This window comes from Schistocerca cancellata, chromosome 8 (assembly GCF_023864275.1).
Source record: "Schistocerca cancellata isolate TAMUIC-IGC-003103 chromosome 8, iqSchCanc2.1, whole genome shotgun sequence".
Lineage (NCBI taxonomy): Eukaryota > Metazoa > Arthropoda > Insecta > Orthoptera > Acrididae > Schistocerca > Schistocerca cancellata.
Genome location: NC_064633.1, coordinates 582,559,609 through 582,585,916, shown reverse-complemented (window position 1 = coordinate 582,585,916; position 26,308 = coordinate 582,559,609). Strand labels below are relative to the sequence as shown.

Sequence of the window (26,308 nt, the reverse complement as noted above, 5' to 3'; positions counted from 1 at the left end):
TTCGCACCTATTCTAATATTTCTCCATTCAGCATAATTTTTATTTTTTTATTTCCTCCTAGTGCCAATTCTTTTGTTTTCTTTGTGTTAATTTTCATTCCATAATTATTTCCATTATCTTCAATAGTATCCACTAAATCTTGCAATTCTTTTTCCCATGTGGCTAGAAGGACCATGTCATCAGCAAACCTCAAACACCCTACTCTTCCTCCTCCAATTTGTACTCCTTTGTCATCTAATGAGCGTTGGTCAATCATATTTTCCAAGTAGAGGTTGAAAAGGGTAGGTGATAGACACCATCCTTGTCTTACTCCTTTTGGCTTGTGTTTAGGAGTGTCCAGTGCTAGCTTTTCGAAGTGCTCCATGTATAGGTCGGCTGTGCTTGGTGCTAGAGGAGAGCCCATAGCTACACCATCTATCTGTTCGCAGAACTTCCCACCACATTTGAAATAGATGGTGGTTAGCACATGGGGAAAAAGCTTGATGATATCCTCCTCAAAGTGTTCTTCGAGTAAAGCCCGGGAGTCTTCTATTGGTACTCGTGTGAATAAGGATGTCACATTGAAGCTGACTAGTAGGTCTTCATTTTCCAGCCGCATGCCCTGTAGTACCTTCACAAACTCAGCCGAGTTTTTAACATGGTGTGGGCCATAACCCACTACAGGTATTAGCATCTGTGATAAATGCTTAGCAATACCATATGTCGGCGATCGGATGCGAATGTGGGATGCAATATGTAGGACAGACGCAGCGTTGCATCTCACAGTGCCGCAATGAACACATCAGGCATGTACGCTTGGGTCAGACCAACAAATTTGCTGTGGCAGAACATAGTATTGACAAGAAGCACACCTTCGATTTCAAGGACACAAAGAAAATATGAAGTACAAAGCTTACACGACAACTTAATCAACCGCGACAGTGGCTACCATCTCAGCACAGCCTGGGAGCCTGCAATCAGGAAAATCAGAGAAGAACATTCCGTTCCACCAAGGAACATGGAAGGAGCAGTCAGAGATGGACACTGGGACACGAACCCTGCACATGTGTCCACCCCACCACCGGCTGCTCCACGCGCATATGGCGATTCCGCAGGCATGTGATTGGCCGGCGGCGGGAAGCGGAGAGCAGTCCAGCAGAGATATCAGCCTGCGACTGACAATATCCCGACACTTTGCCTGAAGATGATGGAGACGTATTCCATCGAAACGTTGCTACGAGATGACGATGCTACTCGGCTGACAACCTGTGAAGACTTCATATATGAAATTCACCGAGAAAGCCTGCACTCACTGATGTATCCAGTTTTGGCGATTATCCGAATGGCAATTGTTGCTCTGAGCTGAGCCTTTTCAGGGTTTGGTTGATGTGCTGTTCCCAGTTAAGCCTGCTATCTATATATATGCCCAAGAATTTCAAACAATCTGCTCTCTCTGTCAGCTGGCTCTCATGTATAATGTTTATTTCCTGTGGACTTTCGTCACCAGGATGGAAATGAATATAATTAGTTTTGCTGAGATTTATTGATAGAGAATTTACTGAGAACCAGTTCAGAACATCCTCAAGTAAATGGTTGGCATTTAATTCTAGATCAGAGGGTATCTTACTGTCTATTGCAATACCTGTGTCATCAGCAAACATCGTAAAATTGCTTGCTTTGCTTGAGGACAATGGAAGGTCATTGATATATATGAGGAATAGCAGGGGGACCAAGGACAGAACCTTGTGGAACTCCATATTTTACTGTTCCCCAGTCGGCCTCTACCCCTCCTACGTGACTATTGTTACCATCTAGCACTGCTTTCTTTATCAGTATTCTATGACTAACACAGTCATAGGCTTTAGACAGATCGCAAAATATGCCCACAGGCAGTCTTTTTGTTGAGGTATTCCAAAATGTTATTCGTAAACGAAAATATTGCTTCGGTTGTGGAGATACCTTCTCTGAATCTAAACTGGTTTATACTAATTATTGCATGTTTTTCTAGGTGACTGACTATTCTGGCATATACACTCCTGGAAATGGAAAAAAGAACACATTGACACCGGTGTGTCAGACCCACCATACTTGCTCCGGACACTGCGAGAGGGCTGTACAAGCAATGATCACACGCACGGCACAGCGGACACACCAGGAACCGCGGTGTTGGCCGTCGAATGGCGCTAGCTGCGCAGCATTTGTGCACCGCCGTCGTCAGTGTCAGCCAGTTTGCCGTGGCATACGGAGCTCCATCGCAGTCTTTAACACTGGTAGCATGCCGCGACAGCGTGGACGTGAACCGTAGGTGCAGTTGACGGACTTTGAGCGAGGGCGTATAGTGGGCATGCGGGAGGCCGGGTGGACGTACCGCCGAATTGCTCAACACGTGGGGTGTGAGGTCTCCACAGTACATCGATGTTGTCGCCAGTGGTCGGCGGAAGGTGCACGTGCCCGTCGACCTGCGCCCGGACCGCAGCGACGCACGGATGCACGCCAAGACCGTAGGATCCTACGCAGTGCCGTAGGGGACCGCACCGCCACTTCCCAGCAAATTAGGGACACTGTTGCTCCTGGGGTATCGGCGAGGACCATTCGCAACCGTCTCCATGAAGCTGGGCTACGGTCCCGCACACCGTTAGGCCGTCTTCCGCTCACGCCCCAACATCGTGCAGCCCGCCTCCAGTGGTGTCGCGACAGGCGTGAATGGAGGGACGAATGGAGACGTGTCGTCTTCAGCGATGAGAGTCGCTTCTGCCTTGGTGCCAATGATGGTCGTATGCGTGTTTGGCGCCGTGCAGGTGAGCGCCACAATCAGGACTGCATACGACCGAGGCACACAGGGCCAACACCCGGAATCATGGTGTGGGGAGCGATCTCCTACACTGGCCGTACACCACTGGTGATCGTCGAGGGGACACTGAATAGTGCACGGTACATCCAAACCGTCATCAAACCCATCGTTCTACCATTCCTAGACCGGCAAGGGAACTTGCTGTTCCAACAGGACAATGCACGTCCGCATGTATCCCGTGCCACCCAACGTGCTCTAGAAGGTGTAAGTCAACTACCCTGGCCAGCAAGATCTCCGGATCTGTCCCCCATTGAGCATGTTTGGGACTGGATGAAGCGCCGTCTCACGCGGTCTGCACGTCCAGCACGAACACTAGTCCAACTGAGGCGCCAGGTGGAAATGGCATGGCAAGCCGTTCCACAGGACTACATCCAGCATCTCTACGATCGTCTCCATGGGAAAATAGCAGCCTGCATTGCTGCGAAAGGTGGATATACACTGTACTAGTGCCGACATGGTGCATGCTCTGTTGCCTGTGTCTATGTGCCTGTGGTTCTGTCAGTGTGATCATGTGATGTATCTGACCCCAGGAATGTGTCAATAAAGTTTCCCCTTCCTGGGACAATGAATTCACGGTGTTCTTATTTCAATTTCCAGGAGTGTATTAGCTTTTCGAGAACTTTAGAAAATGTAGTCAAAAGAGATATAGGCTGATGGTTTGTAACATCTGAGGCGTTGCCTCTTTTGTAGAGGGGCTTTGCAATAACATATTTCATACTTTCAGGGAAGATACCTTGTTTGAGAGAGGCATTGAATATACGAGCTACGACTTCACTGAACTCATTGCAGCAGGCTTTTAGCAATTTGCTAGAGATGTCGTCAACACCAGTTGAAATTTTTGCTTTTAAAGAAATAATGGTTTTTCTTACTTCCTGTACTGTTATAGGGACTATACCTATCTGCTCTATGGAGTTTGGGAAATGACCTTTCAGAATTTTTAATGCTTCTTCTAAGGAGCCATTGTGTCCTGCTTTCTCAGCAACACTTAGAAAATGCTCATTGAAAATTTTTGCCACAGTATTTTGATTTCGTACCTGTCTATCTTCATTATTGAGAACAGTGTTTTGGGACCTACTGGGGCAATTTGCGCAAGTCTCACTCATTATCACTTCCCACGCAGTTTTGATTTTGTTACTAGATTTATTAATTTTGCAGCACAGATACAAACATTTTGACTTCTGGATAATTTTGCTTAGTAATTTTGTATAGTAAGTCATATCTTCCCTTCCTGTCCAGTTCTGCTATTGCATCTCATTCCTCTTTTAGCCATTTTTTCCCAGCCTGCTCTGTTTCTCTTCATGCAGTTCATTATTTAATCTTAGGTACATCTTTCTTGCATCTTAAGTGTTCCTGTTTTTGAATTTTCTTCTCTCCTCCATCTTGTAAATCATTTCTTGTGTGACCCATGGTTTTTTGCCCTTTTCCCTTTTACATGTCCTATATTTTGCTGTCCTGCTTTAATGATTCCTTGTTTCAGCATATTCCAGTACTTGTTGACATCAGGTGGTTTTTGTCTTGTAATGTGTTTAGAAACTCAAGTGACAGCATTTCTGTAATTTGTTGGATCTTATCTTCTCTAGATCTCACTTCTTCACCAAGGTCACCGTCTTCAGTTTTTTCATTCTATTTCTATTTCTGCCATAAGTAAGTTTTGGTCGCTTTTAATATCTGCACCTGGTAATGTGTGTACCTTCTTGATTCCATTCCTGTATCTTTCTTCTACCAGTATAAATTCAGTTTGGTTTCTGTATTTATCCCATGGTGATTTCCAAGTATAGAGCCGCCTCTTGTGGTTCTTGAACCAGGTGTTTGCCACTATAAGCTGCCTTTCCCTGCAGAAATCAATTAGTCATTCACATCTATCATTTCTTTCCAAAACCATGACTGTCTACTATGTTTCCCTCTTTCCTTTTTCCCACAATGGCGTTCCAGTGTCCCATTACTATTTTGCAGTATTTGTTATTTTTGTCCATTATTCTCTCTATTACATTGTACATTTCCTCAACAATTTGGTGATCATTTTCTGAAGTTGGCATATATGCTTGGACAATCAGTAAATCTTTTTGTGCTCCTTTCAGCCTTACACCAATAACCCAGTCATTTGCATAGTCCACATGTTCCACAGATTTAGCCAATTCCTTTGTCATAACCATTCCTACTCCATTCATTCCTTTTCTTCTCCTCCTGAGTAGTACAATACATATTCATCTGACTGTAACTGGCCATCCTCGACCAACTCTTGTTCTTTTCCAACCCTGGTGCTATTAGGTTTCGAGGGCAGCATCTGACCCGGAGCGGGCGGCCTCCAGAACTGCGGAAGGCAGATTCTTCCCTGCATAATGCAGTCTCCATTTTATTCACAAAAATGGCTTCCTCTCATGTTCATTCAGTATCCGGTGGTAAAATAATCCCCCATTCGGATCTCCGGAGGGGACGGAAAACACATAAAAAAAATTATAAGGTTTTGTGAAAGTGCAGAATAGGAACGCTTACGTTCATCATTGTAGTACTTATTAATAAAAATGAATATGAAATGAAATAAAGCATGCTTTAATTATTTTAGATAACTCAAGTTGGCAATAACTGGGCTACTGTATGAAGTTTATCAACTTTTCTTGGCAGTGCCTCCTCTTTTTCATTATCAGTACTTGCCGGTAGAAGTCTGAAGTCGTTATGTCATTTGTATTCTGACAAGTCTCTCCAGCCTTAGTGATCTACTGAATAATTGTGTTTGGACAGAATTAATTTAACTTTATACTCATTACTACAAATAAGCACCACATTTGAATGTGAGTATGTCTATAATGTGCTTACATTAAACATTGTTATTTCCTTGCCTTCAATGCTACATCAGAAAATGCTAGTTTTTCACCTGTCAATAAAAGAGTTTCATCTCCATAAAACATGCACTATCTGAGAACTGGTTAATTTTATGAAAAAATTTATGAGAGAAAAGTTGTAGAGCATTAAAATGTTATTGACTGGCGATTCCATAGAGTGAGGCCAGACACAGAGGCCAACAACAGGAACTCATCTGAATGGTTGAAACTGATGCCATAATCCTGAAGAACATTAGATCACGAATTTAAGCTGAAAATGACATCCGGAGTCACTGAAATTACTTCATAGAATTATCATTTGTCCAAAGCTAAAGATGACAGTCAATGGTCTTCCACATTCTGTTATTTCAGCTGTAAGACTGAGGTCCTTTGTTTCTAATACACAACTAGCTCTTGAGAAAATGATATACAAAAAATATGGATCAAGAGATCTTGTATGTCTGCTATCACTTTTTGAATTAACGCTACAATGATATCAGACAATTTAGAAGTATTCGGTACGGAAAAAGCAGTAGGCATCTCTCAAGACAATTCTTTTATCTAGTTCATGTTCAACAAATTCTAAAGCATTCCAAGATTTGGAGATCAGAAAGCCCCTGCAACATTATGCCACCCCACAACATAACACCTGGACCACTAAAATGATCATGTTCAATAATGTCCCTGAGCTTATTACATGTTCTCACCACTCGCCTTATGAGGGTACGTTCGGCATTGCCGAACATGATAGTTTTGATGGTTCCGGGTGTTATGGTGGAGAGATGCGTAATGTTGTGTGGGTTTTCTGACCTCCAAATCTTTGCACGATACGGTCACTGGGTCAGTGTTATTGCAACACTGTATTCCTTCCCCATGAGTGTCATTTCAGGGGTGCATTTGGCACTGACTTCCTTTTTATGGATGATAATGCACGATTACTCCAAATAGAATGAGCAGATGAGCTTTTGGAATGAGACAAATGGACTGACCTCTCCATTCCTCACTTAATTCCCTTCAACCACTCGCAAAATGCATTGGAGAGACATATTGCAGAAGGTCCACATGCACCAACAACCAGCCAGCAGTAGTCAACCACGCTGGTGAAGGAATGGAACATCCTACCACAAAAACTCCTCTACCAACCTTGTCGCCAGCATGGGAGTACATGCAGGGGATGCACTGTTGTCCGTGATGTCACACACGCTATTAGGAACCACATCCCACCCTTTTTTACATCCAGGGAATCACAGTGACTTCAAAGTATTTATTCTCTTTGAATAAAGAGTCATATCTGTTCATCTCATAGCATATTTCTTTCAGTTACCTTACATACTATACTACAGCAATTCTTTTAGGTATGGTTCCTCATCAAGTTAGGTTACTTGGCTGGGACTTATCACGTGAAAGTTACTTCAGTCCTTAATTTTTGCAGTAGATGGATATGATTTTTATTAAATTGATACATGGCAATATTTGCCAAGACTTTTTGAAAATTTGCTTTGATACAACTTTTCTCTTGTACAATTTTGTGTCAAATTGATCACTTCTGAAATATTGCACGTATTATTTAAATTTATACAATCAAACACAGATTATCATATAAATACTTACTTCTAAAGTATTTACATTCCAGCAGGACTTTCCTACTATAATTATACTGCCTAGAATAGATATCATATTGCGCACACTAGCCCTCGGCAACTGTAGCAATTGGGGCATTCTCATGGAGGGATAGTGATACCTGGACTTTCCAGGACTCCAGACAAACAAAGTTCCTTTGAGGCTCTGTGCACACAATGGTGCCAACATTGTGGCCAATGCTAGCTCATCACCCACACTGGCAATAACTGCAGTTTAAAAATGCGGTAATTTCGAAATAATGTTTACACTGCAATTGATTTGAAGATCATGTCCCTCCCCCCTCCTTCCACACACACATTTTTAGTTTTGTCAATATTTCGGCTGAGGGAGTTTGAACATTCACTGTGGCCCTCCTCTCGCTACTCCCATGTCCACATAGTGTGGATACTCACTTGCCATTTCGGAACACGTTGCGTGAAGGCATTGGTAGCCAACCCCACCATTATTTTTGTGATTTCTGTTTCGTCACCAATGCTTACTGGTTGGGTACAGGACTAGCATTGACTTGAGATTGAAAATGTTTTCAGAAACAGATGGTCCTCTGTGGAGAATAGCTTTCATCTGAAAACAAGCCTTGAGATTTATGAAGAAGGAAGATTGTAATTTTCATTTACTTATGCAAAAAGGCTTAACTGACAAACACCATTTTTGAAGAATTCTTAACATATAAAACAAAGGGGGGAGCAAGTAATTATTAATTGTGCAAAATACATACTGTCTTCAAGGGGTAAATTTTGTGTGGGAATTTTGTGGTCACATGAGCTTTAGTCAGGAACTGCACTGACTGATTACCTGTTACCACTCTGGCAAAAATAGTGAAAATTGGAAGATGTGAGAGAGGAGGAAACAGTTTAAGACTGAAAAATGCAAGAATTACGTGAAGTTTTAGCTCTTGCAGCCTTCTATTGTACAGGGTGTTTCAAAAATGACCGGTATATTTGAAACGGCAATAAAAACTAAACGAGCAGCGATAGAAATACACCGTTTGTTGCAATATGCTTGGGACAACAGTACATTTTCAGGCGGACAAACTTTCGAAATTACAGTAGTTACAATTTTCAACAACAGATGGCGCTGCAAGTGATGTGAAAGATATAGAAGACAACGCAGTCTGTGGGTGCGCCATTCTGTACGTCGTCTTTCTGCTGTAAGCATGTGCTGTTCACAACGTGCAAGTGTGCTGTAGACAACATGGTTTATTCCTTAGAACAGAGGATTTTTCTGGTGTTGGAATTCCACCGCCTAGAACACAGTGTTGCTGCAACAAGACGAAGTTTTCAACGGAGGTTTAATGTAACCAAAGGACCGAAAAGCGATACAATAAAGGATCTGTTTGAAAAATTTCAACGGACTGGGAACGTGACGGATAAACGACTGGGAACGTGACGGACGAACGTGCTGGAAAGGTAGGGCGACCGCGTACGGCAACCACAAAGGGCAACGCACAGCTAGTGCAGCAGGTGATCCGACAGCGGCCTCGGGTTTCCGTTCGCCATGTTGCAGCTGCGGTCCAAATGACACCAATGTCCACATATTGTCTCATGCGCCACAGTTTACACCTCTATCCATACAAAATTCAAACGCGGCAACCCCTCTGCGCCGCTACCGTTGCTGCACGAGAGACATTCGCTAACGATATAGTGCACAGGATTGATGACGGCGATATGCATGTGGGCAGCATTTGGTTTACCGACGAAGCTTATTTTTACCTGGACGGCCTCATCAATAAACAGAACTGGCGCATATGGGGAACTGAAAAGCCCCATGTTGCAGTCCCATCGTCCCTGCATCCTCAAAAAGTACTGGTCTGGGCCGCCATTTCTTCCCAAGGAATCATTGGCCCATTTTTCAGATCCGAAATGATTACTGCATCACGCTATCTGGACATTCTTCGTGAATTTGTGGTGGTACAAACTGCCTTAGACGACACTGCGAACACCTCGTGGTTTATGCAAGATGGTGCCCGGCCACATCGCACGGCCGACGTCTTTAATTTCCTGAATGAATATTTCGATGATCGTGTGATTGCTTTGGGCTATCCGAAACATAAAGGAGGCGGCGTGGATTGGCCTCCCTATTCGCCAGACATGAACCCCTGTGACTTCTTTCTGTGGGGACACTTGAAAGACCAGGTGTACCGCCAGAATCCAGAAACAATTGAACAGCTGAAGCAGTATATCTCATCTGCATGTGAAGCCATTCCGCCAGACACGTTGTCAAAGGTTTCGGGTAATTTCATTCAGAGACTACGCCATATTATTGCTAAGCATGGTGGATATGTGGAAAATATCGTACTATAGAGTTTTCCAGACCGCAGCGCCATCTGTTGTTGACAATTGTAACTACTGTAATTTCGAAAGTTTGTCTGCCTGAAAATGTACTGTTGTCCCAAGCATATTCCGACAAACAGTGTATTTCTATCGCTGCTCGTTTAGTTTTTATTACCGTTTCAAATATACCGGTCATTTTTGAAACACCCTGTAGATACTTAATGGAATGGAGCCTGCTAAAAGAGCTGAGAAAAGAAGAGCCTTGGAAGATACAAGGAAGGCAGAAAGATGTAATGGCAGAAGTAAAACTGTGAGGGTGGGTCGTTCCTGGATAGCTGTCAGCAGAGCATGTGTTCATGAAAGACACACTGTGTGGCACACAGTTTTAATCTGCCAGGAAGTTTCCAGTCACTGCACACACTGCTGCAGAGTGAAAATTTATTCTGAAAGATAAAAGTAGATTTCACATTAACAAAGAATGTCTTTTGTTAATTATAAAGTAAGTTTGAGACATTCACCATGACTCTCAAGTTGGAATGTAATCACAGTTCACTAATAAAAGTTACCTCCAGTCTTGTTGTACACCAGTAAGGTGTGGAGACAATGCAAATATTTCACATTGCAGTTCTAGATGAAGTGTTTTCCTGGTACCTTTCTCAGTTCTATCATGTAGTGTTAAGTGTGCATCTCTATTGTGTCAATGGTTGTGACGAGTGCTTATGCAGTATACTGTTGTAATGGATTAGTACAAACTGAAAGGAAGATACGATTTGAAACATAGTGCCAGTAGAGGCAGCCTACTACTCTTGAAAAGCAACAAAGTATCTACTGAGTTTTATGTCTCCATTCCTGGAAACTGTAAGGATGTTACTAATCCACACTCCACGACACAACTGCAGCTCGTGATCTCACGGTCGCTTTCTCGCTTCCCGAGCACGGGGTCTCAGGTTCGATTCCCGGTGGGGTCAGGGATTTTCACCTGCCTTGAGATGACTGGGTGTTTGTGTTGCCCTCATCATTTGAGCAAAGCTTGGGAATTTGTAGGGGTGCTGATAAGTGCACAGTTGAGCGCCGCACAAAGCACTCGTCATCATCCATGATACAATGTGGTGGTGCTTTGTGTTTTAACTTTGGACAGTGACACTGACATTTTTATTGTATTTTTCGGAGAAATTTCAGCAAGTAAGTGAAGTACAATTTTGTTATCATCATATTTTTATGTTTTCCAATGATACTTAGTTGCTTCTATCTCCTTAGGATGTGATTTATCTAATGCAACTACATGAAAAGCTGTTTTTTATTGTGCCATGTGTGTTTTGCTACCTTTTATTTGTGAAGCATCTCCAGTGGCAATTTGTGATCTTCCTGCAGTTGTGCTAAGATGGTTTCCAAACATTCTGAGCACGCAAACTATCAAAGTAAAACTCCAGAATGGCACATATACACTAATGAGATCGCAAATCACAATTGAAGATACTTCACAAATAAAAAGTGAAATTTGTATGGCACAATAAAAACAGCTTTTCACTTAGTTTCATTACATGAACCACATGCCAAGAAGTATATTATATATTGCAATGGGGTTTTATTTCTTTAATGTCCAAGATAATAAGAATATGATAAATTAGGATTTTTTAATAATTTGTTTTGTGTGGTCTTATCTGTTTCTTTTCTGTCATTGCAGAAGCCTGTAGTATACAATGAAGTTCATTTGATGAGAACCGATGGAGTGTTATCTAGTTACATCCAGCATTCTGTTGATACCACAAAGTAGGACACTTTATAAAGCTTTCAGAATTGTCACTGATGGTAATTCTTTGGGGATGACAACAATTTTCTTTGTAAGCAGTGTTTCTTTTATACTTATCAAGTGAAGTTTGCTGAACTGTATTGTTCCTTCTACCTACACTGTGTTGCAAGATACAAAACTAATAAATACTAAAAGTTTTATTTATAAATGGTAACAGATTGTGTGTGTTTCATGAAGAATTTGAAATATTATAGAAATTACTATGAGGTGTGTCCGGCAAGCAAGTGCCATTTCCTTCTACTGCCCTGCAGCACTAGTGTTGCAGTTCCATGTATCTCTCAGGTTCATTGTATTTCCACTGGCATCATTACAACTGGATTGTGTTGTATTTACATTTGTTAGAGACCATTCAAAATGTTTAAAGACAGTCTCTGAGGTCACAAACTGTGAAGTGCATTCTGTAATATGGTTTTTGAACAAAAAGAATGTTAAGCTAGCTGAAATTTATCATCAGCTTGTAGACACTTATGGTGAAAATGTAATGACTGATGGAATGGTGAGAAACTGGGAAATGATTCAATGTTGGACGAACCAGTGCTCACGACTAAGCTCAGTGTGGACAGCCTCCTGTTATCAGTGATGGTTTGGTTGAGAAAGTGAATGAAAAAAATTCATGAAAATAAGACTATTCACAATAAGAATGCTTTGTGATTAGTTTCCTAAAATTTCAAAAATCGTTTTGCTTGAGATTGTCACAAATTGTGTACTGTTGGTTTTCGAGAATGCTTACAGATGTCCACTAAATGAAGTGACTTGGCAGTGCTTTGAAATTTAGTACCTGATACAATGATGAGGGAGACGAATTCTGAAACATAATTGTGACCGGTGATGAAACTTGGGTTTTAATGTCGCTCTAGAATCAAAAAGACAGACAACAGAGTGGAGGCAGTCATGACACTACAAAACACAAAAATTCAAAACATTGTCAGCACAAAAAAATTGTGCACAGTGATGTGACAGACAGGGCATTCTGCTTGTTGAATTCCTTCTCAAGATGTGAAACTGTCAATGCGATACGATACTGTAAACATTGAGAAAACTTCAGCATTGCTTCATTCGATCACCCATCGTACAGTCCCAATCTCACACCTAACTACCACTTGTTTTTGAACTTGAAGTGTGATTTTGGAGGAAGGCGCTTTTGACAATGACAAGGCAGAAAACTGTATGTAGCAAGTTTTGGTATGAAAAAAAATGTTTACTTACTTTACAGACATGCTTTGTAATATGAGACACAGAGAAAAATAAAAAGAATCTGTTAATGGAGTTACAGCTGTGTCACAGTAAATGGCAATGAAATCAATTATTGATCTAATAACTGAATAATTTCCTATACATTCACCACAACCAATGAGCACTTCTTTCTTAACTTCTGATCATCCATTGTACACTAAACAAAACACACCGTGTAATTCTCCCTCCTGGCATCCAGTTCATAAGTAATAAGAATTCCATTAGATTTTGGGATTGAAGCCAAATAGTGTTGACTTCTTGCCTTCATATTTCGCATGACAGCTTTCATGATGAGATGATATAACTGGAGATTATAACTGCATATCTACATCTATACCTTGCAAACCACCATGAGGCGCATGGCAGAGGATACATCCCATTGTACCAATTATTAGGGTTTCTTTCCTTTCTGTTCACTTATGGAGTGCAGGAAGAATGATCGAATGCCTCTGTGCATGCAGTAATTATTCTAAACTTATCCTCACAATCCCTACGTGAGCGATATGCAGGGTTTTGTAGTATATTCCTAGAGTCATCATTTAAAGCCAGTTCTTGAAACTTTGTTAATAGAACTTCTCAGGATGGTTTACATCTATCTTCAAACAGCCCACTTCCTCCAGTATCTCTATGACACTCTCCCACAGATCAAACAAACCTGTGACCATTCATGCTACCTTTTTCTGTATATATCCCCTGTAAGTCCTATTTGGATGGGTCCCACATACTTGAACAATATTCTAGGATTAGTCACACGATCTGTATGCAATCTCCTTTGTAGTCTGATTGCACTTCCCCCAGCATTCTATCAATAAAGCGAAGACTACCAGCTGCTTTACCCACAAATAGACCAATGTAATCATTGTGTTTCATATCCTTACATGGTTTATACAAAACTTCAGACTGTGGCACATGTTAATAACTGCTTGCTCGATTTCCTGTGTTGAATATTAGTCGAGCTAAGGCGCACAAATGCATCCTTAAAAATGCTGATTTGACACCTACTGCCATGTGCAGTAACAATTAATTTTATCAATTTGATGAACTGTGACCCATAATTCAATAGATGGCGTACGTGCAATAATACCAATATGTATAGGTCTACACTCAATAGAGGGTGGTCTTGTAGCAAGAGCTAGGTGCATGTACTGCCAAGTCAGTTTTTTGCATTAACTTAGTGGCATGCACCAGCCATTTCCAGTTTTAATGCTTCAGCTGAAGATGGCTCCCTACTGTCAGCCAAAATGTCATAACAATAACTCTGTGTCATCCAACTTCAGTCTTGCAGCCTCTTTGTGTTAATCAAAAACAAAAGTGCTGGCTTACAGTAATAAACATGTGTTCACCCTTTGTTGTCTTATGCAACATACCCAAAGTATTCAGCAGCAGTGAGAAGTAAAAATATTTTACACCTTGCTGAAGCCTTTCTAATGATGTTGGAATTCTTACTCATTTGCTAAAAAAATGCTCCGTAGTAGTTTTTGTTGCTGACAATAATAGTCTCTGCTGAGCTGTGATATACACAAACTATAACATGTAATTATTTTGATGTCTACTTTGCCTAACTAAGGTTTGTAGTACTGTTATGCACTCTTGTGTGAAGATGATATTCAACAAACTCCCATCCATGAGGAAATTGGGAAACCCGGCCAGTTCAAAGGAAACTAAAAAACATTCTTCATTCACCACTCTTTCTACAGATTATCCTGTGTCAAGGATCGGAAGTTCTGTTAGCAAAAGATGACAATTAGTAATGTGACTTTTCACGCTTTCCCAACAGATCTGTTGCAAATACGCTTCTTGGGTTTGCTGCCAGATCATATTGTGTAAATCACATTATACATCATCGATGAAACTGCTCGATGACATGCTGCCGTCACTGCTGCAAGGTGCGACTGATGATAATCACGCGGCAGAATCTAAATTTATCATGCCAGGAGCAGGCAACAACACGTGTGTGTGGGAAGACACTCATAGTTGGAGGAAAGCGGTGCTCCTGATGCCCCCTTCCAGGCACCGCGGAAAGGCCATACGCACATGCGCTATGGGCAATGACTGTGCTTCTGGACACTCCTGCGGTTAAAGGCTGACCTAAATCTCAGTAGCGCATTGCACCATGTAATGAATCGGGAGTTCTTATTTTCCCTGTTTTGATTTAATGGCAGCCTTTGCTGGATTCCAGGTGGAACTTAGATGAAAACCTGCATCCCTGTTGACAAGACTGTCCGCCTTATGAATATGTATTTATGGCCTCCTTAACAACACAGTCCCAGATAGATGACCCTGAGGATAAAAGCCTACGTCAACAGGCTGCAGTTCCTCCAAGACTGTACGGCCTACGTAAGATAAGATACATAAGGATGGGACTCCTCTTTGCCCAATAGTGAGTGACATTGGAGCTCCTACTTACTTTCTGACCAAACATCTTACTACACTGTTGGGAACTCTCTCATGGGGCAAGTGTGATCAACCATATCCAGAATTCATAGGACGCCTGAAGACCTTAAGCTACAAGCGTCAGATATTTTGGTTAAGTTTTGACTTTTTATCTTTGTTTATGAAAGTACCTCTGCAGGACTCATTAGAGCTTATCAGCAGCCAATGTCATCATGGCATTATTTGAACATGTGCTTACCTCAACTTATTTCTTATTCAGTGCCCAGTATTTTGAACAAGTGGATGGTGCCGTCATGTGAGTGTCCCATTGTGGCCAACTATTTTATGGAAGACTTCGAGCAAAAAGCACTGCAGTCGGCAAGTCTCAATCCTTCCTGTTTCTGGCAGTATGTAGATGATACTTTTGTGATGTGGCCACAGAATAGAGATATTACATGTGTTTCTCTGGCATCTGAACTCGCTCCATCCCAATGTACAGTTCACGATGGAAGTGGAAAAGGATGGCACCGTACCATTCCTGGGCGTCATAGTCAAAAGAAAAGCTGATGGTACACTGGGACACAGTGTCTATTGCAGATCAACTCATATGGAGCTATATTTGCAGGCCACAAGCTGTCGTTATCCTGCGCAACACAGCAGTGGCCTATGCTCTTTGGTGCATAGAGCACATGTAGTCTCAGATGCCGACGGTCTACCAGATGAATTACAATGCCTGTGAACGGTATTCCAACAGAATGGCTATTTTGATAGGCAGATGCATTCCATTCTAAGCACACTCTAAGCAGGGATGTAAATGAAGATGCGGAGGCACCCACTGCAACAGCATTCTTGCCTTATCTTTGCAGCATGTCTTAGAGAATGGAAATGCTCATCAATAAGCATGACATCAAGTGTGTTTTTGGCCACCAGATAAATTGATGAATTTACTGTGCTCGGTCAAACACGATCTTGGCCTTAGGAAATGTGGCACATGTAAAATCCCATGCCAATGTGGAAAATCTTATATTGGACAGACATGCCGAACCGTGCAAGAACATTGCATCATACACGTGGAGCAACCTGATGAATCAGTGGTAGTGGAGCACTGCCTGGACACAGGATATTGTATGCTTTACGAACAGACAGAAATTTTATCCCCAATGTCATCTTTCTGAGACTGTGTTGTTAAGGACGCCATACTATCCATAAGGCGGACAATCTTATCAACAGGGAAGCAGGTTTTCAACTAAGCGCCGCCTGGAATCCAGCACTGGCTTCCATTCAATCAAAGCAGGGAAATTAAGAACTTCCGATTAATCACGTAACACCACACACTACTGACATTTAATTCCGCCTCTAACCGCAGGAGCATTCAGCAGAACAGTCCTTGCCCATAGTGCACGCGCGGATGGCTTTTCCGCGGCTCCCAGAAGCACCACTTCCCTCCAACTACGAGCATCTTCCCTGCACACGCATATTGCCTGGTCTTGGCACAATAAATATCGACGCTGCTGAGCGATTATCACCAGTCGCGCCTCGCAGCAGCTACCACCACCTGATGATGTTGAGCAGTTGCATTGATGGAAATATTGTGTGAGTTCACAATACAATCCGTCAGCAAACCCGAGAAGCATATTTGCAAGTAGTAATGTACTGTAAATAGGACTCAGCATTTACACATGTAGATAATTACTGTCTTTGAAAGATATCACAAATAATCAACTAAATACTATGAATATCAATAGATGTCACCAATGTAATATAACTGAGGAGTCAGCAGTTTTCTCTCCAGTTTCAAAATTTCGCTGGCATAGACATTAAGCAGTATAGTGATACTTTATTGTTAATACAGTATAAAAAAGTGTGATTCCCTTATCATTTGTTACTGTATAGATTGATTTACTCCATATTCTCTTCGGTTGGATCTAAAGAAAGCAATGACTGACTGACTGAACAAGAGCCCAATTAGTTCCAAACACGTCTTCCCATGACGTGCATGCATGGCGCGCTCCCCCACTCCTAACCAAGCTGCGAGAAAACACTTGTCTTATCATAGTACCTGATGGATACCCTACCCGCACTCCCTAAAATAGTATTACAGCTATGCTGCAGCTACTATGCTACATTCTGTTTGGGGAAGGCAACTAACTAGCTGTATACTACACCAGTTGTGACATCAGGAGCAACTTTAATTCCTGGCACCCCCGTCCCCCTGCATCACAATCACACCCCTTTTAATTCCATTAAACTGTGACAATGGGAATTCTCTCTCTAGCACATTTTCTATGCCCTCTGTCCATCTGGCCTTTACCTTCACTAGTCATCATTGACCAGTTTCCTTTCATCATTCTTTTACACTCTAGTTTTGTGACCTTTTTCTCAGTTGAATGGCAACACTGCCACCTCCCCTCCAGAGAGAGAGAGAGAGAGAGAGAGAGAGAGAGAGAGAGAGAGAGAGAGAGAGAGAGATAGAGCGGAGGGGGGGGGGGGGGAGAGAGGGGGGGTGTATTTTTGCTTACAATTCACCAAAAAATTACATTCTGGTTTAGTGAAGACGTGAGGGTTAACCAGTGACATGGACAATGTCATCTTCAACTTCCTGAGAACTTAAAGTAAACTATATCATGTGCATCTTTACAGGAGCACTTGCAATCAGAGATATGTGTTCCAGCTGTTAACAAATTCATGTGGATCACTGGGTTCCTTACACTTTTGATGAAAATGTCCGGAAAAACAGTGGTTTGATTGTGTTACTTGTTTTGAAACATTATATTAACTTTATGACTTTGGCTTCTTGCAGTTATTCTGCAAACCAGTAGCCACCCAGTGGGAACTCGGACTGCATAAATCCGGAACAATTTACACCAACCTATGTGGATAACATGCTGTTCATGTTTTTGTGCAGCTTTGTTTTGTCCATAGTAGACATGGTATGCTCATATGACATTTAAAAAACTACTGAGTGAGGTTGCACAGTGCTTAGCATACTGGACTTGCATTCAGGACGACTGTGGCTCAAATGCACACCTGACCATCCAGTTTTAGGTTTCTATGATTTCCCTATGTCACCCTAGGCATATGTGGGATGGTTCCTTTGAAAAGGCACACCTGTTTCCCTCCCCAGCCTTCCACACAATCCGAGCATGTGCTCTGTCTCCAGTGGCCTCAACAGAATGTTAAACATTACTCTTCCTGTCTTATTTTAAAACGTTCCTCGGAAACTATCACCAGGTCAGCTATAGTTTGTCCTTTCATAATTATGTGATTTGCAGAGATACACTTTTCTAAAATGTTCCACTTCTGTGGTTATTTCAGTCTTTTAAAGCATTCTACAATAATCAGCTGAATTTTGCGGTACAAGAAGGTGATAATATTTCAATATCTTGATAATGTTGTAGGGTGCTGAAGACAATGTAACCACAGGACAAGTAAAAAGTTTAGGATATGAAATAACAAAACTAGTCCTGTTTTGCCTTAAAACAAAGGTAATTAAACAGAAGCAGGGGTAGGGAATGTACACATGCCAGGGCAAGAAAACTATTTCAGAGGAACATTGTAACCAAAAGCAGTCAGCAAAACACTTACTATACATAACTGGGGAGGAGGAACAGTGAACGCCATTAAACAACTACAGTTCCTAAGAATATAACACAAATAGTTTTTCCCTAAAAAGTGCGATGTCTCTTGGGCATGACTGATTTAGCAGAATATTAAAATTTTATGCAAACTTGATAGAATCACCTCTTGAACTATATTACCAATGAAAACCTCATGGAATAACAACACAAAACTGTTCTCCATTTTCACAATTGACACACTAAGCAATTCTCAGACAGCTGTCAAGGAAAAAAATGAAAAAAATCATATGGCCTTGTTGGCTGAGAGGCCCCACCCGGGGAATTTCAACTGTCAAGTGCAAGCCTTATTTCAGTTGGGCACTACATTTGGAGACTCGCATGCCGGTGATGAGGACAACACAACACCCAATCCACGAGCGGAGAAAATCTCCAACCCGGCTGAGAATCGAACCCGAGCCAATTGCAGGGGAAGCAAGTGTGTTACCATTCAGCTAACCAGGCAGACAGCTGTCAACAATGAACTGTACACAGTACATTATTGGAACTCTTTATATGATCCTTGGAATAATCTAGCTTACCAAATACCAAGTCATAATTAAAATGTCCCATTCTTTCTTGGAAATTTGTAACACTCATCAAACCACCCTTGTACATTAAATCCAGTTATTTTCTAACAAGAATATCCCCAAATCTTGATAATTTTTTGAAGAAAATGGCTGCAGTAAGAATACTGTACGACACAGGTACCCACTCATCTTGATACGACCTCTTCAAAAACTATAGTATCTGCAGGTTTTATATGCTGGTATGAACCTTCAACGAGACTTCACAGCAAGAAATCATGAATCCAAAAAATTCAAAAGCAAATGAAAACCTGTAATTATTCTTCCAACATACTATCTGATTAGGTTATAATAGAAGGAAACATTCCACGAAGGAAAAATATACCTAAAAACAAAGATGATGTGACTTACCAAATGAAAGTGCTGGCAGGTCGACAGACACACAAACGAACACAAACATACACACAAAATTCAAGCTTTCGCAACAAACTGTTGCCTCATCAGGAAAGAGGGACGGAGAGGGAAAGACGAAAGGATGTGGGTTTTAAGGGAGAGGGTAAGGAGTCATTCCAGTCCCGGGAGCGGAAAGACTTACCTTAGGGGGAAAAAAGGACGGGTATACACTCGCGCGCACACACACACATATCCATCCACACACATATCCATCCACACGTGTGTGTGTGTGTGTGTGTGTGTGTGTGTGTGTGTGTGTGTGTGTGTGTGTGTGTGTGTGTGTGTGTATACCCGTCCTTTTTTCCCCCTAAGGTAAGTCTTTCCGCTCCCGGGACTGGAATGACTCCTTATCCTCTCCCTTAAAACCCACATCCTTTCGTCTTTCCCTCTCCTTCCCTCTTTCCTGATGAGGCAACAGTTTGTTGCGAAAGCTTGAATTTTGTGTGTATGTTTGTGTTCGTTTGTGTGTCTGTCGACGTGCCAGCACTTTCATTTGGTAAGTCACATCATCTTTGTTTTAGGTATACTATCTGATTATATCTATTTAGATTCTAGGACTTAAGATTTCTCCGATATGTCATCCAAGTAGCCTCATTCTCGCAGCTCTTTTTTCCAATTTAATTTTATTAAATTTACAATTAGTAAGCACAAATAATGCACATAAATTTAACAATAGTTCATTAGTAATTAAGCTTAACATCTGTCTCATTTTGTTAATGTATACATTTTGACTAACTTTGCATCCCAGGTTTCTCCATTATGAGAAACACAGAACACAGTGAGTGAATGAACGATCAAGACATTGAACAAAAAATTCAGGAACAGTAAACAGGAATTTTGTAAAGAAACGACAGATGACTTGTCCCCATGCTCTTGTATGGGACTGAATATGTAGTCCTTTCTCAAGAAACAAAAACGTAAAAATTCGGGCACAAGAAATGAAATTTCATGGAAAAGAGTGAGCAGACCACTCCAATATTGTTCCTGAATGTTTTGTATCATCTACCCACCTACCACTAGAATCCAACTTTGACATCGGTGGAATATTAAAGCCCAGTCTTCTGTCTATTATGTCGCAATTTCTCATGAAAACAGTATACCACATTTATTGATCAAAATCAGATATTCTGTTGCAGTCACATTTGTACCCTGTTTTTCGGTCTTCTACCAATTTCTCTAAGCGACCTTTAGTTGTTGCATTGGAATTCCATGTCAAAGCAAAACCAATCGATACAATACTGTATCATTAATAATGCATAATGGAAAGTCTTAATGCTGTGAGCCAAAGAAGCACTTTCAGTGATGCAGTTAGCAGGTAACCCTGCAATTAAGGCAGAAAAAGAAAGAACACAAAATTCAGAGCCCTCAGGAAAGTGAAACTAGACATTAAAACAAAAGGCTGAGTATGCAACTAGTACTCACAATTACTAATTATGATCCAGAATAATCTTCTGAAACAGTGTGACACTAAACAATGGAATCCTTTCAAGACAACTTGAAAAGAGCCCTCAGCCAAAAGACTTTTCCTTTTCATGAAACAGGCCATGAACTCACGCAGTACGTTACCACTGACTTTCCTTCAAAGGTAGTATGTGCTGTGCTAAAATCTACTGTAACAGTGTTGAAGGGTGGGGAATTAGGAAGGACTGGTTTGTTACCTGAAACTATGCCCCCTCAGTAAGTAAAATTTCCAGTATGAACACTGGACACAAAGGTATCTTCAGATCACTGGTTTCCTTCTTCGCATATTTTGGTACTATTGCCTTAAAGTATCAATCACACTACAAATCTCTCTATCTGGCATTCAGCAATCAGTTGGCTGGTTGCAAGTTTTTACTTGACTAACCACTGTGTACATTATCTTCTTTAAATAAATATATCAAACTGAAGTCAGTCTTATAGATAGAAGGTGGTATAGACCAAAGAAACTGGTGCAGGACTGTTGTATAAGCTTGCATTGCTATGTATTGCATTCCCAGTGACAGAATTCATAAATTTACCTGAAAGCAGCAACTAATTGCTCTTATTTACAGTTTCTCCTCTCCAACAAACATATACCTCTATGATTATTAGAAATAACTGACATTGTTGAAACCTTTGCACTGTTCATTAAATAGAAACTAACAATCTCAGCTCTTATTTGTTCAACACTTATTATAAATTAAAGCAATATTAATTCCAGAAAGTTGGGCCACTTCAAGGAAACCGATATCTTTATTTACTTACTTACCAAATTTCTTGAAGACTTGTAAAGAAAATATTTAAAAAAGCTTAAGAGAATAGTAAATTTTGTACAATACCCTTTTGAATGGCAACTGTTACAGTGTGCATTCATAATTAGTATGCCGTTTTTTAACTGTCAAGTATCTTGTTTATCATTAAATGTATTTCTTCAGTCTGAAACACTTATGTGACAATGGCATGTACAAAAAAATCAGCTAATCACAATAGGAACAGAAATTTAACTTAAAATGCTAGTGATTGTTCTTTACATATTTCCAATAAACCACTAGAATGTGAGTGGTAGCTTGTACCTTTCACACTATACTGTGTATCATTTTGCATCCTGGAATTTCAATTATGAGTAATAATTTGTTTACTTTTTCTCTTCAGGTACCTGCGTAATACTTACATATTTATGAACCCAACAATAACATGAAGGGAAAGTAATGAAAATGGAAACACTAGCACTTTCGCATTGGTATTTGTACACTTAGCTATGCTATGCTTAATCTTCTGCACTGCTGCACTCCATGCGAAGAAAAACAAGCTTTTGGAAGAAGTATTACCATCGCCAACACTTTGAATAGTGGTGGAATATGTTCTTTTCAGTGCTAAAAACACAGAACATTTTAAGAATCATCCACCAGAGTGGGAAACCTCTGGAAATGTCCTGTAATGTGGCTTGAGTATATACATGTAGATTAGAACAAATTAATGTCATTCACAGACTAATTCAAGCATTAAAATTATTAGCAACAAATTGCAAGAGTCATGGATGAACTGAATTTATATCATTTGAGCATGTAGGATTACATTTTGTACAATAAATGTGTCTTCATTCCACTGTAAGCTTTCATCGCATAAATTGAGTTTGTTACTGCATAGGACCTACCAACCATTACTTGTTATCAGCTCCTCCCAGTCCAGACTTTTTTCCTCACAACAATTTAAAATCAATCATATCCCCACCTGACAACATAAAACTACAAATTGCTTTCACTTACCAGGATAAACCATAACAAGTTGTATCCTGGCTGTCCATCATACGTATCATAAAAGGTTTTTCTCTCCGACATACCACATTCTTCAGCTGGAGCAACCGAGCACTGCCAGTTAAGGTTATAATTTGCGTTCAAAGTTACGGATCTTAAGACACTTGGGTTTCAAACAACTGCTTATGCTAATACAACATATGAGCAATGTTATGTGCATAAACTATTGAGGATATCTATAAAACACAGTAAACGATATGAACTTTTCCATTAAAATAGTTCGAGATAAAAGTATTTCCAATTCCAAATGGCAGAAGTGTCATACTTACACCAGGCTGTTACACCAAGCATAAACCTTCCAGGCTTCTTCATTCTTGTAGAATTCCTTAAAATTATTTTAGATTTTTTTTGTTCCCTCTCCCCAGTATTGGTGTCAAACATAGCACATCCAAACGTTCATAACGAATGTTCCAGTGTGATGGGTCATCTACCCTTTAAATGTATCGCAAGATTAGTTCATGGAGGGGAAGGGGCTGTGTGTTTCCTGCCTTGCCACTAAATTAATATGTCCTGAAATTTACACATACCAAAACAAAAGTGTTTCCCATCTTCAAATTTATAGAATGAAGCATAAATCCATCATTTCTCTGAAATATAATCTGATACCAGGACATTACCTCAATGGAGTAAATGATTAAACTTATTTCTGCACAGCCACCAAGCTTACACATCAGAATAGGAAAAAACCATATTGCAATGTTATACGTAATATTTGCCAAAATAAATATAACTTACTGTAGGACATTTTCCTCCAAGCAAAGTCAATCTCAAATGCAACCTGCTTCAATAATAAACTTTTTCAGAAGATTCAAGGGGCAAGTGACACTTTGTTGTAATTCTCTGACTATTTTGGTTATCTACATTGTGTATATGATTTGTAAATTCAGTTCAATACAACATTTCCAAACTAGCAATGATGGAAAATAAATTATAAAGAACACTGGACAAGCAGAGGGATGCTCATACTGTAGACACCTTTATATTCTCAATTAACAATGCATAAACAAATATCAATGTTCACAATATCAAACCTGCACTATAGCCTATGTGTGACTAAAAGAGGCAGAGCATTTTAGGAGTACTTGGGCAAACTAATGCAGAAAGTGGGTTCCTAACAAAAGCTTCTCTCTTCCAAATGTCTAGGGTTATACTTCAAATGTCTCATTCCCACAACTTACATTTCATCCAAATTTTTACACACCACCATCACAAACCCCTCACATTTGGTCAAAATTTTGATGCCACATATAGTATTATCTTGACAACTATTTTGAATACACAAATTTTTGGGCTCAATGAGTTATTTGTATCATAACTTTCCTGCCACTGCTAATTTGAAGCCGAAAAATCTTAATACAAAACAATGTCCGAAAGTGGTTAGCCATGGCCTTAAATTCTACGTTTAAATACAGGTCAACCCCACAGCAACAAGTTTGTAATAGGCTACAACAAAATGAAACTGTACCACATTATACAGCTACGTCACCCTGTACATTGAATGGAATTGAACACCTTACTTCCTCTAAGCTGACTGATCTTCCTTCGAACCACATAACACACACGTGTGACCAAATAAAAGGAATGCCGGAAACAGTTCTAATGAAACCCAGAACAACGAGACATTACTGACACAAACAAGAGATACTGTTATTATTCAACACGTACCAAAAATAGCAGGAACAAAATTCCATTTTCGCACAACGCTAAAGAACTTTCTAAAGTAATCAGTAAAGAAGCTGATTCACATTAGATACTTTATTCCACTTTAACGCCAGGGAAAACCGTGGCACTCACAATATTGATCTTACAAAAATTTACACATACATTTAATCGTTATCTTCTTCTTCCTCGTCTTCTTGGCTGTTTATCTGGAAGTACCTCAATTCATAAGTGTCTTTGCCGTTGGCGACAACTCTCAGCCAATCCCTCAAATTATTTTTCTTCAAGTATTTTTTGGTGAGGTACTTCAAGTATCTCTTCGAAAAGGGTACATCAGAATTAATGGAAACTTTTGCTTTGTTTCTCTCCAGAGACACGTTGTTCCCAAAATTATTAGTTTTTCCGTTGACCTTAATGCGTTCCTGAAGGTACTTCTCGAAATTTGCGACATCCATGATATTGTCCTCAACAGGGTGGGCACAATCCACAGTGAACTTAAGAGTAACCTTCTTCTTCTTTATGCCTTTACCTCGAATATGTTGTTTTTTTGACGAGGGCTTCTTAGCAGACACTGCAGCCATTATGCAAACGTGTTGACACTAAGCAAAAGACATGTAACGTTAGTTATCCCTCCATACACAATTAGGATTAATTACCTCAACCTGTTAGCGGAAACACTCACCTGCTCTTACGAAGAATAATTACAAAAAATTAAAATGCGTTGAAACACAAATCACAATCAACCACCACGTGTGTCCGACACACCACAAATTCACCACTCCAAAGACCTTCGTAAGAGCTACAGGAAATACAGTTCTATAGGAAGTGTACAAAGATGAATGAAATAGTTGCTGCTTGCTGCAGCCAACATTGAGCAGAAAAATTCATACGCTTATGTTTTAAATAGCATATTTCTGTTATTTATTTCACCAAACAAAATTCTGTAAACATTTGTTGCTTTTAACGATTCTAATAATTACTATATCCAAGACGTGGAGGTGTTAAAATAATAATTTTTGCACTTCATTCATGGAATCTTTAAAATTTCATAGACAATCTCTCAACACTCTCCACCGGATAGAGATCAGAAAAAATTAATTATCTACATATCGTGATTGAGGACTCATCCCAGAATATTTCTGTCGGCACATCAGAAGGTAGTAGATTTTCGTTGGATAGCGAACGTAAAATACATTTGTTGCATGATTGTGACCCTGCTAGTGAAATATTAAATTTAAAGCGTAGCGTTGTAAACGCCGTTTAGCTCTTCGTCAAGGAATTACCGCAAACATTATAATTTGAGAAACGGATAAATTTGAAACACAGTTAGAAACATTTCTTCGAAACTAAACTATTGGGTCTCTCTACTTCGACTATACAATCTGCTGACGCAGCTTCAGCACAATTGGTTTACTTACGTTGCGTCATTAACTTTCAGAAATTTAATGTGGGAGCACTCGAAGCTACACATTTGTGACTTCGCTGGAAGAACTCGTTAAATAAAATTGCTGACATTTGTGGCATCCTAGAAGGCTGAACATCACGAAATTTAGATTTCTGGCTGCAATCATCGTATGAAAAAAAATAGTTTCTGTTGAAAATCATAAAAATATATTTTTGAAGTTATCCGATTGCAGTAGTATGTTATTTATCAGCGTTTTCCTTCCTTCCCATTGTACCCAACGTTACGTCTCTGCCTTTCTGATTTCCAACTGAATGTCGACAGTCGACTGCTGAACGAAAGTAGTGAAAGGGTTACGCGCTAGATGGTGCTGGCGTATCATTTTACTGCTTGCAGGGAATT

At 40.3% G+C, this 26,308-nt stretch overlaps 2 protein-coding genes across 4 annotated transcripts in view; one reads left to right on the top strand and one right to left on the bottom strand.

The window, feature by feature from the left end:
• The window catches only part of LOC126095217 (serine/threonine-protein kinase ULK3), a 122,227-nt gene extending 99,601 nt beyond the window's left edge, over positions 1-22,626 (top strand). For 2 of the 3 annotated variants that reach the window (XM_049909955.1, XM_049909956.1), the window contains exon 9: positions 11,245-12,636. In XM_049909955.1, the coding sequence (XP_049765912.1) occupies positions 11,245-11,264 (20 nt within the window). In that variant the 3' untranslated portion in view covers positions 11,265-12,636. Of the gene's footprint in view, positions 1-11,244; positions 12,637-22,183 lie in introns of those variants that run through there. The other variant, XR_007521930.1, reaches the window with a different exon arrangement.
• A 1,959-nt stretch (positions 22,627-24,585) lies between these two features.
• LOC126095218 (60S ribosomal protein L22-like) lies at positions 24,586-25,330 on the bottom strand. Its single transcript, XM_049909957.1, has 2 exons — positions 25,187-25,330; positions 24,586-25,103 (listed from the first exon to the last, which is right to left on the bottom strand). Exon 2 carries the CDS (start codon positions 25,083-25,085, stop codon positions 24,672-24,674), a length of 414 nt encoding a protein of 137 aa, XP_049765914.1. The 5' UTR covers positions 25,086-25,103; positions 25,187-25,330; the 3' UTR covers positions 24,586-24,671.
• Between the last annotated feature and the right edge of the window lie 978 nt (positions 25,331-26,308).